The sequence below is a fragment of the Diceros bicornis genome, chromosome 12 (genome assembly GCF_020826845.1).
Source record: "Diceros bicornis minor isolate mBicDic1 chromosome 12, mDicBic1.mat.cur, whole genome shotgun sequence".
Classification (NCBI taxonomy): domain Eukaryota; kingdom Metazoa; phylum Chordata; class Mammalia; order Perissodactyla; family Rhinocerotidae; genus Diceros; species Diceros bicornis.
Genome location: NC_080751.1, coordinates 65,725,282 through 65,743,912, shown reverse-complemented (window position 1 = coordinate 65,743,912; position 18,631 = coordinate 65,725,282). Strand labels below are relative to the sequence as shown.

Here is an 18,631-nt window from a genome sequence, read left to right as displayed (position 1 = left end):
ACTTTATTTTTTTTTGGTGAGGAAGATTGGCTCTGAGCTAACATCTGTGCCAATCTTCCTCTATTTTGTATGTGGGACGCCGCCACGGCATCGCTCGATGAGCACTGTGTAGGTCCACACCCAGGATCCAAACGTGCAAACCCAGGGCCGCCAAAGCAGAGTGCACGAACTTAACCACTATACCACTGGGCCGGCAAATGTGCTTTAAATGTTTCTATTCTTTTCCCTTCTGCATAGTTATCACCTCAAATGCCATGCAAATTTAATCTGCCTACATGACATAATACCATCTTGTGAATATTTCCCTGGGAATTTCTAAGAATTCTGCCAATGCAAATGGCAACTGAATAGACTATTATCATGAGGGCAAAGATCCTTCTCTGGTTTATTTTATCATGGAATGGGTACTAAATTCAAGCTTTGGGGATATTCCTGTCAGATTTCTAGTATATGAACAATTGTTTACCGTTCTTGTTATGCACTACAGAATTAGTTCACCACTTCTTTCCAAAAGTTTGGTTCTGCATTAAAGGTGGGTACACATTTGAAAACTGCACACTATATATGAATAGTATACACTTATTTTACATTTTTAACATCATATACAAGCTGTGGGAACATCTGGTGCTTTGCAAATTTGGCCAAAGCCAGCTGCATTTCCTTTTCCAAATGTGTCCTCTGACATGTGTGGGTTGTATTTCAATTTGAATTTTATATTCTCTCTCTCTAGGACAGCATCGGATGATTACAAATATGCACTGTATCTAAACTTTATACTTTTCCTCTCTGATGGAAAATTAAAAGTTTGAAATTAATAAAATGAGGAAAAATACGAAGCTAGACTAAAGACGTAAAATTAATTTTAAATGTATGTCTCACTTCTCTATACCTTACCTGACTCGAGAAAAACACCCCTTGAGATAGTTTACAATAAAGAATATCTTGCTGAAGATTACACCATCTGAACTAAGAGAAAGCAATACCATAATTAACTCACTCAATCCTTCTTGGGTCAGCTATGCATCTTTTCCTCAGGAAAAATGCACATATGTGTACAAACAATTGTGTAATACATTTTCAAGTGGTTGGAGGACACTTTAAAGGTATAAGATTAGAAACTAAGGTAATGAGAAAGTGCTATAATTGAAAATCGCCTGACTTAAAACATCATAAATAACTAAATGCTGCGTGGACTCTACATCCAAGTCTCAAGTTTAATCATGAGTAAATAATTGCTGTTGGAAAGTCTAGAACTGTCCAGTCCATCTACATGCTCACAATTAGCAAATGGCCTCGGCTGGCTATGCTGGGCTTTGTTCCTGCCCTCATATAAAATATTTAAAATCTCCTTCAGCCTGCGGGGAGGGAAACAGAGTCCTCCTGGCTGGTCTGTTTGCTTGACTAGCTCCTTCAGCCAATTCACAGTTCCCGGCTCTAGAGCCATTTCCTTGGATTTCAAGTACCCACTCGGTTTAGCCCCTTCCCTCCAATACATACTTCCTGCATTGCTAATACCTACTTGGACTTTGAACCTCTTCTCCTTCTTGGAGATTCGAAACCAATGTTTGCTGGACTCTTGTCTTTTCCCATACTTTGCCAGGTTCCTGCCTGGCCTTCCTCATCTAGACTCAGCCTTGCTCTGGACACATCGCATGGCAGGCTGCTCCACTTGAACTGAAAATGCTCGGGGCCTCTGGTCCCACTGCTCTCCCACAGTTCCTAGAATGGCTCCAGGTCCCTTGACTCTAGCGGCTTGGTCTGCGACTTCCTAGAAATAGTACAGTTCAGGGGTTAAGAGCAAAGGCCCTGGAATAAGCCTCCTTGAGTTCAAATGGTGGCTCCCCTATTATCAACTTACCTTTGTTGAACCTCAATTTCCTCACCTATTAAAATTGGGGTAATAATATTATCTACTTCACAGATTACTCAGCCACAGCCTCTGCCTCAAGGAGGCAAATTCTAACAAAGATGCCTGAGGCTAAACCACAGAGCTGATAAGTGGCAGGTTCAGAGTTCAAAGCCAGGTTTATATGACTCCAATCTTGTGTTTTTTTAAAAAATATCACGCTATCTCCCTTTAATATCCTTATTTTCTTCCTTGAAAACAACAAAAATGATTATCTCCTTTTTATAGCAGTGGATGTAAAATTTAAAACCAAGTTATTAACTAAGCAACTTAAGTTACAATAATAAAGAAATGAAGTCCTTGGTTATATGTAGCTATCTAGCGAGCTAGTTAAAACTAATATTTCCTGTAGATGTTTGAACCTCTACCTATGCCAACCTCCAAATGAATGACTTGAGTTCTCAGCCTTTACACTCAATTTTCAGGATAATATTAGCTCTAATAAAAATACTTGGGTTAGGGTACTGGGCAGACTTGCCAACTTGAGGGAAGTTTGCCGGGCAAGAGAAGACGAAAAGGAAGTTCTAAAGGCAATACAGCTCAGCAGTTGAGACCAGAGGCTGGGAGATTTTCTAAGAGAGATAATGCCTTGGGTCCAAGTAGTGAGAAATTCACACACCTTTAACAGTGATGTCTGGGTGAGAGGGCAAGAAGGAGAGGAGAAGGGCCCACATTATCTATTCTGATTGAAACTATACATTGCTGAAGGATAAAGAGCAGGAATTAGAGGCTAGTTAAAGGGCTCAGACTGGAGCATGGAGTAGACATCGGAAAATGCAACCTAGACTCAACTCCTATGGAAAATTCTATCACCAACTCATATAACACGTGGTATTCATGTGAAATTGTTTAAGGGCTCAATGTAACCACAGCTAAGCTGTTAGCCTGGCTCTGAATGCAGGTAATGTGGGCTGGGCACTGGAGGTTCTTTCCACTTGTCACTTGGAAAGAACAGGATGGAATATTTACTATAAAATGACAAATTATGACAACTGTAACATGTACAAAATGTATATGTATATGAGAACAGTCAAGTCTGATTCAGACTACTTGCACATCTGTGATAGATGAAAAGCATTTCCCAATTAAAACACCTCATGCTTGGCAAAAAACTAAAGTGCCAAACATGTAAGTATTCCTCATTTCAAGAAAAGAAATAAAAACAAAATCTACAGAATATTAAGAGCAATTTTCATTTCTTCTAAAGCATTCAATCTACTTTAAACTCTTTTTGGTTACCTTGGTCACAGCTTTTGGAGAAAATGTAATTGCATCCACCACAGTGATGAGGTCACCCGGGTGGAGGCGATCAAAGTACTTCATGCAGACATCATAGGCATGAAGCCACTCTGGAGAGGACGCCGGGACTTGTTTAATAAGGTGAGGGTCTCCAGTCCAGAACAACTTCTGTAACCAGATGGTGTACAGAGAGCTTGGGGAAAGCATCCGTCCATCCTTTTCAGGGATTTTGGGAACAAGTTTCGAAATAGATAAGATATTTTGACTTGAAAGAACTGGCTCCAATGCTTCAAGAGGATTCATATTTTCATCTGTTAGCTTTTTGTAATTAAGACCTATTGGAAAGAAAATAAAAAGAGAATAGTTCATTTAAACATAAACATACAGGACCTTTCGAACACACATACAGCATTCTGGATGGCTGAAGGAAAAGATTTATCTACCAATTAGAGTAGATAGTTTAGTTCATCAATTAGATAGATCAGTGGATCTGAGTTCTAGTCCCAGCCTGCAACTTAATCAACTGTGCAATCCTTGACAGGTCATTCAACTTCTGTGTGCCTCAGTTTCCTCATTTGTGCACTGGAAATCACACCATCTCCTCACTTCTTCAATCCCTCTCTCAGTGCACCCACCAAACTGCATTATATTCATTTGTTATTCATCTGGCATCTCATCAACTACTTGAAGGCAGAGATTGAATCTTCCTCCTCATCCTCTGTCTAGTCCAGCGTCTAATTTGATTACTCAGTAAACCACTGATAAACTGAAGTAAATTCTCACAATTATTAGGAATATCAAATGAATACAGATTTGAAAGTGCCTTGTCAAAGATAAGCATCATACATATTTGAGAGGTATTGATGTGTTTAATTTCTTAGATATGAGCATAAAGATACACAGACACCATTCTAAAATTTCCACAATTTATCAAAGATTCAAAGGCTTATTTTAAGGGTTCCATAAAAACTTAAAACATATAGGCTCTACTGAAGTCAAATTCTGCCAAATTGCCTATCGTAAAGTGTCTCATCCTTGTCATTTGTATAGATCAAATATAACCAATGGGAGTAGGGAAGAGACCTCTGAGGCATTAGTCAAAAACTTTGGATTTTAGTACTACCAAGTCTACTATAAGTCACTGCGTGACTTTCAATAGGTTTCTCAGTTTTTCTGGTATTTAATTCCTTCAACAGTAAGTGAAAGAGTTGGAAAGATAACAACTAAAGTCAATTAGCATCAAAATCCGGCGGTTTCAGATCTATGCTAGCCACAATGCATGAATATGATTGTGTGCAGAAAATTAATCCATGGATTTGATTTAAAGAATGAGTTCAAGCAAGGAAATGATCATCTTACCTGATGCAACGATCTTAAATTTCTTCAGCAGCCGAATATGGGTTTCTGGTTTAATGGCATATTTCCCAAAATCTGCGTAGCCACAGTTTTCTAGAAGAGTGAAATAATACAGCAGCCTTTCATGGTCAAAGCCACCAAGAGTGGGGTAGATATACTTGACCATACGCTCGTGAAAGGCTTCAGGATCAGTCTTCAAAGTCTCAAAGAGATGAAGGGCTTGGGCTCGATTTTCAATTTCTACTGTGGATAAACTGAAATTAAAAGACAAAGAAATTGTGTTAAGATTTGGTTCCTTTATTAAACAACATGCTTTTTGTTTTTAAACCCAGGAAGAAAGGCTACTTCTTACAAGTCCCTTTTTCCTGTCTAATCAAAGACAGTAAACCACCAGGATGCAGGTAGTTTATATAAAGGGAAACAAACGTGTTAAACACCTTCTAGTACTATACAATTTTCATGTTATCTTGTGTGAGTACAGCAAGCCTGTGAAGTAGGCATTACTTCACATTCCTGTGGCGGGGAGAGTTGCTCAATGCTTAACATAGCTAGGAAATGAACCCAGATTTGTCAGTTTCCACTATGCATTATTTACTCATGTCACAAGAAAAATTTAAAATCTCAGCTTCATTACAGAAATGTAGACTACCCTACTATTTCAAGAATATAGGAGATGGTGAGGGAAAGAAACAACCCCAACTTTTAAGCATAAGTTTTACATCCAATAGCCTTGAATTAATATCCAGTAGACCCACATTTGACACTGTGTTTAAATAAAATTAAAATAGGAAAGAATAGATATTTGCACTTTCATTTGAATTATCTCTAGTAATGAATACTATTTGAATAAAATGCATGTCTTAATATTTTCATCTTGACTTATTAGATGTCTCTATAATGCAATGTAAAAAGTCATTTAAGGTTAAACTGTTGGGAAAAAAAATTTAAAGGAGTTTTGTTTGGTTGATCAGTTTGTATTTTTTTGGGTGAAGGGGAGGAGGGCTTAATTTTGTTCTGATGCTTCTCCCTGGGCAGAACATAGTGCCTCCAGCCCAGTGTAATCCTGATGCCCCACGCAGGATGAGCTTCAAACTGTCTAATTTTAAGAGTCCTTCAGGCAGCCCTCGGCACTAACAGGAATGCCCAATTTCCAGGGCTCTCAGCAATAGCACTGAAAGTATCTGGGGGCAGTAAGTGAGAGCTTTGATAGTATCAAAGCTAGATTTCATATAGTTTAAAGGCAACACCTCTGAAATATGATACCCTGTTTACTGGAATTCCCACTTTTAGAAAGTGCCAAGACATGCTTTTCATTTATATAGATCAAGTTAATACAAATTATATTTTAAAATTTTTATAAGAGTATGATAATACCTAGGATAACAGCAGCAATCTATAAAGTCAAAATATCAAAGTAATTTTAAAATGCTCTTTTAATTTTCACTTCCCTATTTTTCTATTAAAATACAAGTCAAACATTTACAAAAATATTCCTATCTATAAAAATGTCCCTGGTCGCCTCCTATGACACGCTTTAACTATTTATTACCTTGTCTGTCTCCCTCACTAGGCTATGTACGACTTGTGGCAAAGGCAATACCACATCTTCTTTATCTCTAGTTTCTCGGTTCCAAGCACCAGCGTGTGATATAAAGGAAACATTCAACACGTGTCTTATGACTGCCAAATAGATGAGTGGATGAACAAAAACTCAGGCGTCCTCTATGGACAAGGCACTGTGCTCAGCACTGGGGAGCATATAAAGATCTATAACATAGAGCTCTCATCCAGCGGTTTGAAAATCTGGTCGAGTTATAAATACTTAAGAGTTAAACAACAATGCAAAATAACGGGATGGGCTGACAAAGTGCACGCAAGTATATTCCACTTAAGAGTAGGTTCAGTAAAGCTATGACTTCAGAGCAGGCAGGTATCAATAATAACAGAAGGCTTAATGAAGTAGTACTTGAGCTTGGCATTGTAGAAAGGAATGAAGCAAACATGATGTGAACAAGACAAGAAAGCACAAGGCCTGCGCGAGAAAGAGTAGTATAAATAGACGGCTGGTTGAAAATACTCTTTATACCGTCACTATTCAAAATACGCAATGTCATCTCTGAAAGATATTATACACACAGTGGTCCATCAAAGTGACTCACAGAATTTCTGATGTTCCCTCATAATCTGCAAAATGAAGCCTGAAAATAATGTAGTGGAGAAGTAAATAAGAAGCTGTGCAACCCCATTAAGATGATTCATATTGAGAAAGATCTGCAGGCAAAACAACATGCCCAATGGAGGAGGGAAAACAAACTTGCACTTATTATGCTGATTACTATGCTAGGTAAACTAAATCTAGGTAACGACAACTTACAGATGAGAAACTGCCGTCAGAGAGGTTACGTGACTTGCCTAAGACAAAGCATCCAGATCTGTCTGGACTCAATGTGTGTTCTGTGCACTTTATCACAAAGTAGCCATTCACTGATGAAGGTCAAACGCCCACATAACCATTTCAAAAACAGGATTCTTTCTATAACACAGACATTAGTTCTCTCTCAGCAGCAATAAAAGTGTTCTCCTGTCATACTTCATTCCTAACATCCTGATAAACAGAGTATTCACAACACACTCATCGACAAAATGGACAATGACTAAATCATAACGGTTTTAGTTCATCTGTGTTTGACTTGATTCTGAACATACTCTCTCAATCAACATTACTTTCCCCTTTGCCCACCCACTTAATTCTTCTGTGCCTACAATTCAGTTTGCCCAATGTGCAATTTTACCCAATTATCTTGTCAAAAGAGATACTGGAATCACTTTCCTGACACTTGATAAATACCAAAACCTCCCTCTTCAGTAAATTACAATGTGCTAAGATCTTTTGTAGACGCCAGTTACCAGTTATCAATAACCCATTTTAATAGTTTCCATTGAAAGAAGTTGTTATCTTTCCTTTGGAACAAGAAATGAAATCTCTGCTTGGAAAACAATTCTAAAGAACTCACATTCAAGAGAGTAGGAAGAAATACCATGAAACTACTGTGGACTTTTCACTAATCAAATTAATGATTACCCTTAAAAACTGTTTAAGTGCTTTTACTTGATACAAGTTTTAGCTATAAAATATGTAACAGCCGATATATATACAAGTGCATATATAGTGCATATTTAACTTTCAGAGATTAACTGCAGGAAAAAACTAGCATTAGTTGTACCCAAGGCAGAAGGAATAAATTATTAGTACTAATCCCATGATTAAGCTGTTCTGTAATGGCTTCAAGTTGTCAATCACCCAAAAATGTAATTCAAGAACAGCATGTATTGAAAGGACTTAAATTCGTATAGGAAAACACATTTATTTAAACGCATTTTTCTTTACTCAATCTGCGATTGATAATACAATTCCACAGCTGACTGAAAGCAATACTTAGAACGGACGAGGAAGAAGGCCAGTGGAAGTGGGAGAAGGGAGAGGGCTGTTGGGAAAGGCAGGAGAGAGAGCAAAGGGATGGGATAGGGGCTCTCACAGTTCAGAGGCAGTAACTTCCAGGCATTTTCCCCAAAGACTAATCCTAAAAGTTGAAGATCTACGAATCCAGTTAATGACTGTGGTCATGGGTGAACAGGGCTCCACCACTGATTCCTGTGGAAAGAGACAATTCTACCCTCTAAGTTACAACTACTCCTCCCTGAGGGAAACAGTCCAAGGTATTTACCACACAACTGCCTCAGAACGAACTTGATGTGGAAGACTTGATCTGTAGTGCGGCCTGACAGCTGAATATGTGATTACACAGGGAAAACGCAGTCAACGTGATCATGGCATTTTTCAGTTTTGCCAACATTTTAGCCAAGTGTCTTTGTAAACTGAAAAATGGAATTTAACTCTTCAAGGTCACCTAGACAGTTGATGAGAGGATCAATAATGAGTATCTCAGAGTCTATCTCTTGTCATGGTGAGTTCCTCTGCAGAGCGTTTTACATGAACAGAGTGGTGACATGGAAGGCTATGGGAACAGGCTTCATCTCCTCCATAAGAACAACTCTGACCACGTAAGCCTTTTAATTTCTCATAAAATCTCAATTCTGACTGGTTTATGCAGTCTCATATTATTACCTCTCTAAGAAGAAATATTTCAGGGCCAGCCCCGTGGCTTAGCGGTTAAGTGCGCGCGCTCCGCTACTGGCGGCCCGGGTTTGGATCCCAGGCGCGCACCGACGCACCGCTTCTCCCGCCATGCTGAGGCCGCGTCCCACATGCAGCAACTAGAAGGATGTGCAACTATGACATACAATTATCTACTGGGGCTTTGGGGAAAAAAAAGGAGGAGGATTGGCAATAGATGTTAGCTCAGAGCCAGTCTTCCTCAGCAAAAAGAGGAGGATTGGCACAGATGTTAGCTCAGGGCTGATCTTCCTCACAAAAAAAAAAAAAAGGAAAGAAAAGAAATATTTTAAGAGACACCACAGCACAGAAATAGTAACAGGCATCATTTATTGAGTGTTTATTATACGCTAAGCACTATGTCATTTCATTTACTTCTCACACAGCAGATACCTTACAATTGATATCCATATTGGCTTCAAAAATAATTGTTCAAAAATCAGATGTGCAATACTGGGCTAACAGTGGTCACAGGATGGATTCAGTAAATCTGGCCTGTTTTCAGAATTAACAATAGCAGTTACTCTTTTTTTGAGTACCTACTACAGGTCAGGTCTTTTATATAAATCTCTTCAATCTCACAGCAGTTCTGCAAAATAGAATAAGAATACTCATTTCACAGAGAAGGAAATTTTGGCAAAGAGGGATAAAACACCTTGTCTACCAAGAGCACATTAGCAGGAAGTCACAGAGCCCGAGTTTGAATCCAGATTTGCATGATTCAAAGCATGAGCACTTTCCACTGGACAGAAACAGGCCAAAATGGATCTTCTAGCTTACATTTTGTGCCAGTGTCAGGGGCTCTGACTATTTTGGGCAAGAGTGGCCCTAAGGATCACAATAGGGAAAGGTAAGTTGCAGACATATGGAAGGAACTGCTTTCATTTTGGTAAATGCTAGTAATTGGTTCTTGCATTTTTAGGATTGGTAGACTTCTTTTTATGCACAATGCAAATCACAGTCTCGGTCATGATCTCTTTTCCCCTTAGGCCAAAAGAAAAATCAAAACCAAACATATGGCTCAGTATTAATAGACCCATGACTTGAATATCTATATCCAACTCTCCTACTCTAACATGGATTTTTCCTGGTCTTGAATTTTTATTTATCTTAATTTTCAATATTATGACATACTTTTAATAAGCAAAGTTACCTTAAATTCTCTTTCCGTACACTAACTATTCTCACACTAACTCCTCAACCAATTCAGGCTTCTTTAAGGGAGGAGGAGATGGAACAGAAGGCCAGAAGTTAGAATTCTTTACAATGTGGCATACTGGACACAAGCTTGACTATGAGCAACAGCAACCCTCAGGCATAGATTCTGTGTATCTTCTGTTTCAATTCAGAAAAAGGTAAATGTGCTATAGTTTATTCACCACTTCCCCCCCCCCCCCACAGCTATAACTCGCTCTTGCAAGAATGTAAAATTATAGGGAAATCAACTCTGGGAGGAAAATGACTTTTTAAAGGAATAGTAAAACAAAAACCTAAGGCAAAGACCATTATTTTCCTTGTAATTCTGACCTATTAACTTCCCATTGGCAGTGACTCAACAAGTAAATGTTGGGCAGTTTCTATTGTATTAACAAAGCTGATTTCTAATACCTGTGTTACCAAGTTTGATTAAATAGTAAGGCAAACTACAGTCGTTTAAGTAAAGACCAGGGAGCACCAACGCCGCGTTCCGAATCAATATGAGGTGTTTTGTCTCTCACAAGCAAGGAGGCCAGGAGGTAATGATTTCCTGCTTTAGTAATTGCTGTGCATCTGCATAATCACACTGCTATCAGGTATAACGATATGCCGTGAACAGGCTTGCACATTACTCAATTGCCTGATAATTTATAATATATTCAGAGACCAACGAAGCATCTTGTTTGTACAGATACGACATCCTTTTATGTAACAGTCAATGAAAGGAAAAAGATATTTAATAAAATGTCGATATTTTTTAAGATTCCAACATGCATATCATAAGAAACATTTATTTGAACATATTACTGTGCCTCAAAAATGGTGAAGTCAGTGCAATATTTATCATAGATAGCACTATCACCCATAAAGTGAGTCCATAAATACTTAAAATGTAGATGTTAAAATTTCAAAGTGATTAATAAAAATTAAAGATGCTAAATTATAAGCATTTCTTGACCGTTCAGCAGGATTTGACCCCATTCAACACTCTCTCCCCTGCTTTACACTCTTTCTTCCCACAGCTTCCCCAGCACGAGATTCCCTTGTTTTGCCTTCTGCCTCTCTTTGGTGCTCTGTTTTTGGCCCTTTTGCTGGCAGCTCTTCCTCTACATTAATTGTGAAAGGTCCTCGAGGTCTGTCTTAAGTCTTTCTCCTTTCTCAGTCTATATTCTATCCCAAAGCACACCCACAACAGTTTGCTTGTTTGTCATCTGTGTGTCTGTGACTCCCAAATGAGCGTTTCCAGCTCCATTTTCTCCTGTGAATTCTAGATCTACGAGATCCACTGCCCACTTGACCTTTCCTCTTGGGCATTTCAATGTGTGTAACTTCTCTATTCTCTTGCCTTTTTCTCACCCTCCTCTCAAAATACCTTGTCCTTAACTAGTGTTCCCTGTCTCAGTGAATGATGTCACCATCCAACAGGGGGACCAAGTACAATCCTGAAGATGATTCTTTTTTTTTTTTTTTGTGAGGAAGATCAGCCCTGAACTAACATCTGCCAATCCTCCTCTTTTTTGCTGAGGAAGACTGGCCCTGGGCTAACATCCATGCTCATCTTCCTCCACTTTATATGGGACACCTGCCACAGCATGGCCTGACAAGCAGTGTGTCGGTGCGTGCCCGGGATCCCAACCAGCGAACCCTGGGCCGCTGCAGCAGAGCTCGTGCACTTAACCACTTGCGCCACCAGGCTGGACCCTGAAGATGATTCTTGACTTCTTGACCCTTCTCCTTTCACTCACCTTCATATCTTGTTTATTCTTTTTTTTTTTTTTTTGATTTGTACTTAAAGCTCACATAATTTTATTTATTTTTTTTAATTTTTGTTTATTGCAGTAACATTGGTTTATGACATTGTAAAAATTTCAGGTGTACATCATTGTACTTCTATTTCTGCATAGATTACATCATGTTCACCACCAAAATACTAATTACAACCCATCACCACACACATGTACCGAATTATCCCTTTCACCCTCCTCCCTCCCCCTTTCCCCTCTGGGTTAATGAAGAAATCAAAGAAGAAATCAAAAAATACCTGGAGACAAATGAAAATGAAAATACAACATGCCAGAATTTATGGGATACAGCAAAAGCGGTTCTAAGAGGAAAGTTTATAGCGATACAGGCCTATCTCAACAAACAAGAAAAATCTCAAATAAACAATCTAACAATGCACCTAAAGGAACTGGAAAATGGATCTTGTTTATTCTTATGAATTAATTTATTTACTACTATCTGTTTCACCTTCTAGGTATCTCTGAAACCCATTCTCACCTCTCCTTCTGTACTTTCCAAACTCTACTACAAGCTATGGTCACATATCACGCAGTCTATTACTACAATAGCTCCCTAACTGGTCTTTATATGTCTATACTGGCCTCCCTAAAGTCTTTTCTCAACATGCTAGCCAAAGCGATCTTATCAAAACGCAAATCAGATCATATTATCTCCCTCTCCTTGCCAAAATCCTTCAAGAGCTTCCTACTACTCTTAGGAAAAAGCCCATGGCCCTTGATAGGGCCTGCTCAGTCTTGTTGCATTTTCTGGATTCTAGGCTTCTCTGCAGCCCCATCTCATACCGTGCTCCCCAGACACTTCCGGGCCTCACCACACTGTCCATCTGATAGGTCCTCAGATTCATCATGTTCCTTCCTGTCAAAGGGCTCTTCACTTAACTGTTTTGTCTCCCTAGAAAATGGTTCCCATCTCTTTGTAGTGTAGTTAATTTTGACTCAATATTTAGGTCTCAGCTCAAGCGTTATTTCCTCAGAAGAGCCTTCACTAACTATGCCAAATCTCCTAATTGGGCTCTCTTAACAGTCCTTTTCACAATTTTAATTTCACATTTGCTTATGTCATATTCAATTATAACCTGTCTCCCACACTAGACTATAAGTTCCAAGACAGCTGGGATGCCTGCTTTTGCTCACTACTGTAACCCTAGTACCTAACACTGTGCCTAGTGCACAACAGATTCTCAAAAAAAGCCTTTGAACAAATGAATGAATATTAAAGTATCTAACTCAGCACTATTATTACTAAAAACAAAAACTAATAGACTATTGTTAGGATATTGGTGTATCAGAGATGTATAAAGAGAGAAGGCACCAAGATACTGCTGGTCTAGTATAGCTCAAAAGGAAAAATGAAATTGTACTTTACAACTTCAAGATTCTTCTAAGATAGACTCTGAAGAGAAAGACATGAAAATAAACTTACACAAGAATTGTGTGCTTACCCGCTGTCAGTGAATAGGAACTCCAAATGGGTCATAAAAACTTCCCAACGGGAGACACTGTAACGCTGTGCCAGAGAAAGGGCAATGCTGTAGACGTTTTCCTCAAGTGTTCTTCAAGAATGTCCATCAGCCAAAGGGAAGGGAGAGAAAGAAACACATTACCTTAATCAGCAAAGAAAATGTTCTTTAGGATTGCTCTCCAGCTGAGAGGGGTGCAGTCAGCACGGTCCTTAATAAGACATTTCACAGTAATTCAGGAAAAGTACTTCTAAGGAATTTTAATGCTCCTTTTTCACTGTGGTACATTGAAATTGACCAAGGAATTGCCTAGACCAGTGGTTCTCAACTGAGGGTGATTTTGTCCCCCAGGGGACATTTGACAATGTCTGGAGACATTCTTGATTGTCACAGTGGGAGAGGAGGAGGACAGTGCTACTGGCATCTAGTGAGTAGAGATCAGGGATGCTGATGAACACCCTACAATGCACAGAACAGCCCTCCCACAACAAAGAATTCTCCAGGCCAAAATGTACTGAGGTGAAAAAAATTCTGGTCTAGACACTAGAGCCTATAGTCAAAAACAGCATGAAGGAGGGGCCGGCCCGGTGGCGCAAGAGGTTAAGTGTGAACGCTCTGCTGTGGTGGCCTGGGGTTCGCTGGTTCAGATCCCGGGCATGTACCGACGCACTGCTTGTTAAGCCATGCTGTGGCGGCGTCCCATATAAAGTAGAGGAAGATGGGCATGAATGTTAGCCCAGGGCTAGTCTTCCTCAGCAAAAAAGAGGAGGATTGGCATCGGATGTTAGCTCAGGGCTGGTCCTCCTCACAAAAAAAAAAAAAAAAAAAAATAGTGCAAAGGAAATGCATCCCTGCCTTATGGGTAGATATTTTGAGAAAGCACAGTTAGTCACTCAACAAACTTTTATATTTTCTATACTGTGCCAGGTATTGTGCTAGCTGCTTAGGATATAAAAACAAACAAGACATTTCTTGAGGAACTCACAGAACTCCACACAGTCTAGTGGAGAATATGAAATGTGAACTAGTAATTAAATACAATGGTGGCAATCCTAAAAGAGAAGACTACAAAATACTGTGAGAATAGAGATGAGAGAATGACCAGTTGGAGCTGAAGACTGAAGGATAAACAACCATTAACTAAGCAGAGGTCGTAAAGAGGGAGAAGAGACAGATGGCCTTCTGACAGAGAAGGTAGAAAGAGGGGTCACAATTAGGAATGTACAGGGTCCTCAGGCTGCTACAGGACCTGTACTTTATCCTATAGGCAATGGAGAGCCAGCGGAAGGTTTAAACCAGGGAATGGCATGACCAGCTTTGAGAATCTCTAGGCATATAAGGAATTCTGGTCCAGAGCACCCATATTGAGGCCATTTTGGAGAGACTATTGCCGGATCTCTATTTCTCAGAAGTAGAGAACTGTACGATGGAATTCTTGGAAGAATGGTGGGCAAAATCACAGACGCAGGAATGAAATATGTTATTATTAAGTAATACTGCTAAGACTATATTTACCCTAGCTAAGGAAACTAGGATATTTATATGTTTGATTAGACGTGGGCTGGCAAATGTTTTCTGTAAAGGGCCAGATAGTAAATCTTTTAGGCTTTGCTGCCATATGGTCTCTGCAGCATGTTCTTCTTTTTATTGTTTTTCCACAAACTTTTAAAAATGTAAAAACCATTCTTTGCTCATGGACTATACAAAAGAGGCCAATGGTTGGATTAAGTCTGTCAACACATGGATTATTAGGTTATTGTCAATTTAAAATTATTTCTTAAAGTATTTATTGAATATCTACCTCCACACGATGGAAGGAGAATTCCTGAGAAAGGGGACCATTAGCAATTCATCCTTTCTATTACAAGAGACTAGCATATTGCCTGACACCAAGTACATGCTCATTAAGTATTGATATCTTTATCACTTGATAAAGGTGGGAAGAAACCAAACTATGTTATGCCCTCTTCAAAGTTACCCTGACTAACCGTCGAGAATGTATTATCTAAGATATACAGACAATAAAGGACAGATATAATGCACTTACAGAAAACTGCCATTAAAACGAATATATGATTAACAAAGAAAGAATGGTCATGTTGTGTACAACTGAAGGTAGAGCTGCAAAACAGGAGGAAGTACGTCCTTCAACAATTCTTGTATGTAAGACACTAAAATCCCATCTCCAAACAGTACTACTAACGCAGAAAACCCATGGACATTTGGAGACATTTTAAATAAGCCATCCAAAGACTGTTCTATTTTTCTAAGCAACAGATTGTGGAGAAGATTCTATTATATATTTATCAAAAGCATGTATTTGTCCTCCAGGATATACTTCAAATAGCATATGCTAGCCAGATACTTAAAAAAGAAAATAAAGGACAAAAACCCTAGCAAAATGTCAAAGTTTACATGCCTTACCTTGTAAACTTTTATTCTGCACAATAACCCTCTTCTAAGAAATCAGAAGCATGGCACCGAGGATCACCAAATGCCCAAAGGAAAAGCCTACTGCACTTGGAAATACGAGGCCCAGGCTCAACTCCTGGCTGTGTTAGCTTGAACAACTCTTCCGAGCTCTCTGGTCCTCAGGTTCCTCTTCCAAAAGTGAGGAGGCTAGATTAAATGATCTCTTCAGTTACTTTCAAGTTGGACATTAAATGACTCTATGAAATTATGCACCTCCAGGAGAACAGAGGGCAAGAGAAAAGATACTCATATTTCCCTTCTTAACTGAATCTCGCTATAGGCTGTTCCTACTATCTTTCTTTGATCTCTCTCTTTCCTGCCTTACTCTAAAGAGAATTTGGGGTATCTTGTAGAAGGAAAGAAGCCCAGGCTAATATGAAATTCTTACAGAATACCAAGGCTACTTTGCCACTTTCTTAAAGATTTAAATAATAATGCTGAAAAATAGCACATACCAGGACTATCTTTGTTATTTTAAAGAAACTTATCAGGAGAGAGGAATAACCATTAAATCTAGGCACAACTGAACCTTAGTTTCAAAGGCAGGAAGCTTAGACTGAATTGCATGCCAATGCTTCCTTGAGGATGCAATCAAGCAGTGTAGGGGAGGGCACATGGTGTTGTGGTGAAGATGCAACGGCTTCGATATGCGACAGATCAAGGTTAAAATCTGAGCTGTGATCCTCATCACCTAGGTAAACTTGGGCCAGTTCCTTAATATCCCTAAGCCTCACTTTCTTCAGCTATAAAACAGGGATAACAACATGTATGTCATAGGGTTATCTTTGAGGATTAAAAGATGTTTATAAAATAAACTTTATAGAGCACCTAACACAGTTCCTTGCCCATGGTAAGCACTCCACAAATTGTGGTGTTAAAAACAAAACACCTCGAGGCCAGCCCAGTGGCGCAGTGGTTGGGTTTGCACGCTCCACTTCTGCAGCCTGGGGTTCGTGGGTTCGGATCCCCGGCGTGGACCTACACACCGCTTATCAAGCTATGCTGTGGCAGGCGTCCCACATATAAAGTAGAGGAAGATGGGCATGGATGTTGCCCAGGGCCAATCTTCCTCAGCAAAAGGAGGAGGATTGGCAGCAGATGTTAGCTCAGGGCTAGCCTTCCTGACGAAAAAAACACAACAACAACAACAAAAAACCTCTACTTAATAATAATAACCATTGTGGGTGAACATACTTTCCCACGTTCTTCTTTTTTGTATTTGTTTTTTTTTTTTTTCCCACTATCCCACCTCCCGACATGTAAGTAATTCTCATTTGATCTGAACTCACTGGATCTAAAAAACTGGAGACCAGTATTACAACCCAGGGGAATTCTATACCAAGAAAGGAAATCTTCTCGCTGGGCCTTGCACGGCACTGCCATCTCACACAGGGCTTGCTCTTCTCTTCAAAGGGGTAAGCGAAGGGGAAAACGTGACAGCTGCTACAGGCCTCTGACAAGAGACTGCTAGAGCCAGTTAGCTCTTCTTTCTCTAGAAATCCAGGACAGATAAAGGTGCCCTGAACCCACAACACTGGGTCCTTCCTCTGGTATTAGGTCAACTGTATCTAATTTTTAACATAGTGAAGAAATTAAACTGCCATGTAGTTTGAAAAGTGCGATTTCCAGCCAGGAATAAAAGGTAATCTTGCTTTTAAATTTCTATAATAAGCTTCACATTTTTCACCCCTGATCATACCCTATTCACCTCTAACACGGTAATAATCTTGGTATTGGGATATCAAAATCATGGGAAACTTTTTTTTAAAATAAATCCTGTCCTTACTATTTAAATCCACGGGCTCAAAACATTGTTTGCATCTACTGATCCATTGGGGAAGACACACACACTCCTCACACAATCGGAAGAAGTAGCGGAAGCCCTGTTTGTAGTAACCATGAACGTAAATCTTCAAAGGACTGTGATTAACAGTCCTGATAATTCAACTTTAAACCCATCCCTTTACGAGACAAAGGCATCCCTTACTCTGCCAGACCAAGGATAGTTTCCCTCTTATACTGGTCGTCTGCAGTAAACCGCTGCACATCCACCCCCTTCCGCAGGCCCTGAAGGATGCGAGCCTGAGTGAAGTCCAGCAGACGCTCGTTGTAGTGGTGCAGCTGCTTAGTCAGGGAAGCAAGATCCTCGGGCCAGGCTTCACGTCCGCATCGAGTCACGTGCCTGGTGACCATCTTGATTAGCTCTTTAGGATCAGCCTGTAGGTAAAGACAATAACAAAAAAAAGAGTAACAACAAGAAGACCATGTCCACTGGGCACCTGTTTGGCCCTTCGCACTGTTGCCATTTAATCAAGGCTCACAACCACCCTGAGAAGTCAGCTGCAGAGGTGGCACATTTTGCAGACCACAAAGGCAGGACACAGAACTGAGTCTAGAAGCAGTTTTCTGGACTCCTGCTCTGTTCTTCAACTTCAAAAATCTCCACTAACTTAAAAAATAATATACGCTTGCTTTTTCAACTACCATCGTCCTATATCAGATTTGTTCCTCAATTACCTGATCATTTGTAATAATTCACCCTGGAAGTAATTTTCGTCATCATTGCCCCTGGATAAATTTTCTTTGGACCATCATCTAAGTGCTCTCAATAACGAGGTTGCAGTTCAACAATCCCACTATAAATGCCTAGACAGCTAAGTAGAAGTGTGTGTTCTTTGGGGGTAAGTTAGGGAAAAAAATCCATCCCTGTTCCTGAAGTCATAAACACTTCTAGTTGCATAAGAAAGCATCCAAACAATTTTTACTCTGCTCAATTTGGGGCTCAATGGGATACTGTTCTATAATTCTTAGCCACTTCTCTAACAACAATAAAACTATTCAAATAGAACAAAACTCAGAACCCAAAATAAATGATTAAATGGCCACATTTATTTATATTAAAATTGGTCTGGGTGTCAACAAAGCAATAGCAGCTCAGCCATGATTTTGGAATTACTTAACAGAGAGCCTAATACTTGAACAACAGTAACTCAATCACACCCAATTATTGGGAAGACATGGTATA

At 39.5% G+C, this 18,631-nt stretch overlaps 1 protein-coding gene across 1 annotated transcript in view; it reads right to left on the bottom strand.

Annotated features, from left to right (window-relative positions):
• The window catches only part of NBAS (NBAS subunit of NRZ tethering complex), a 328,999-nt gene that overhangs the window by 85,909 nt on the left and 224,459 nt on the right, over window positions 1-18,631 (bottom strand). Inside the window, exons 41-44 of the mRNA XM_058551762.1 lie at window positions 17,594-17,823; window positions 13,117-13,227; window positions 4,505-4,755; window positions 3,146-3,480 (exon numbers count right to left, since the gene is read on the bottom strand). Coding sequence (XP_058407745.1) covers window positions 3,146-3,480; window positions 4,505-4,755; window positions 13,117-13,227; window positions 17,594-17,823 — 927 coding nt within the window. The remainder of the gene's footprint in view (window positions 1-3,145; window positions 3,481-4,504; window positions 4,756-13,116; window positions 13,228-17,593; window positions 17,824-18,631) is intronic.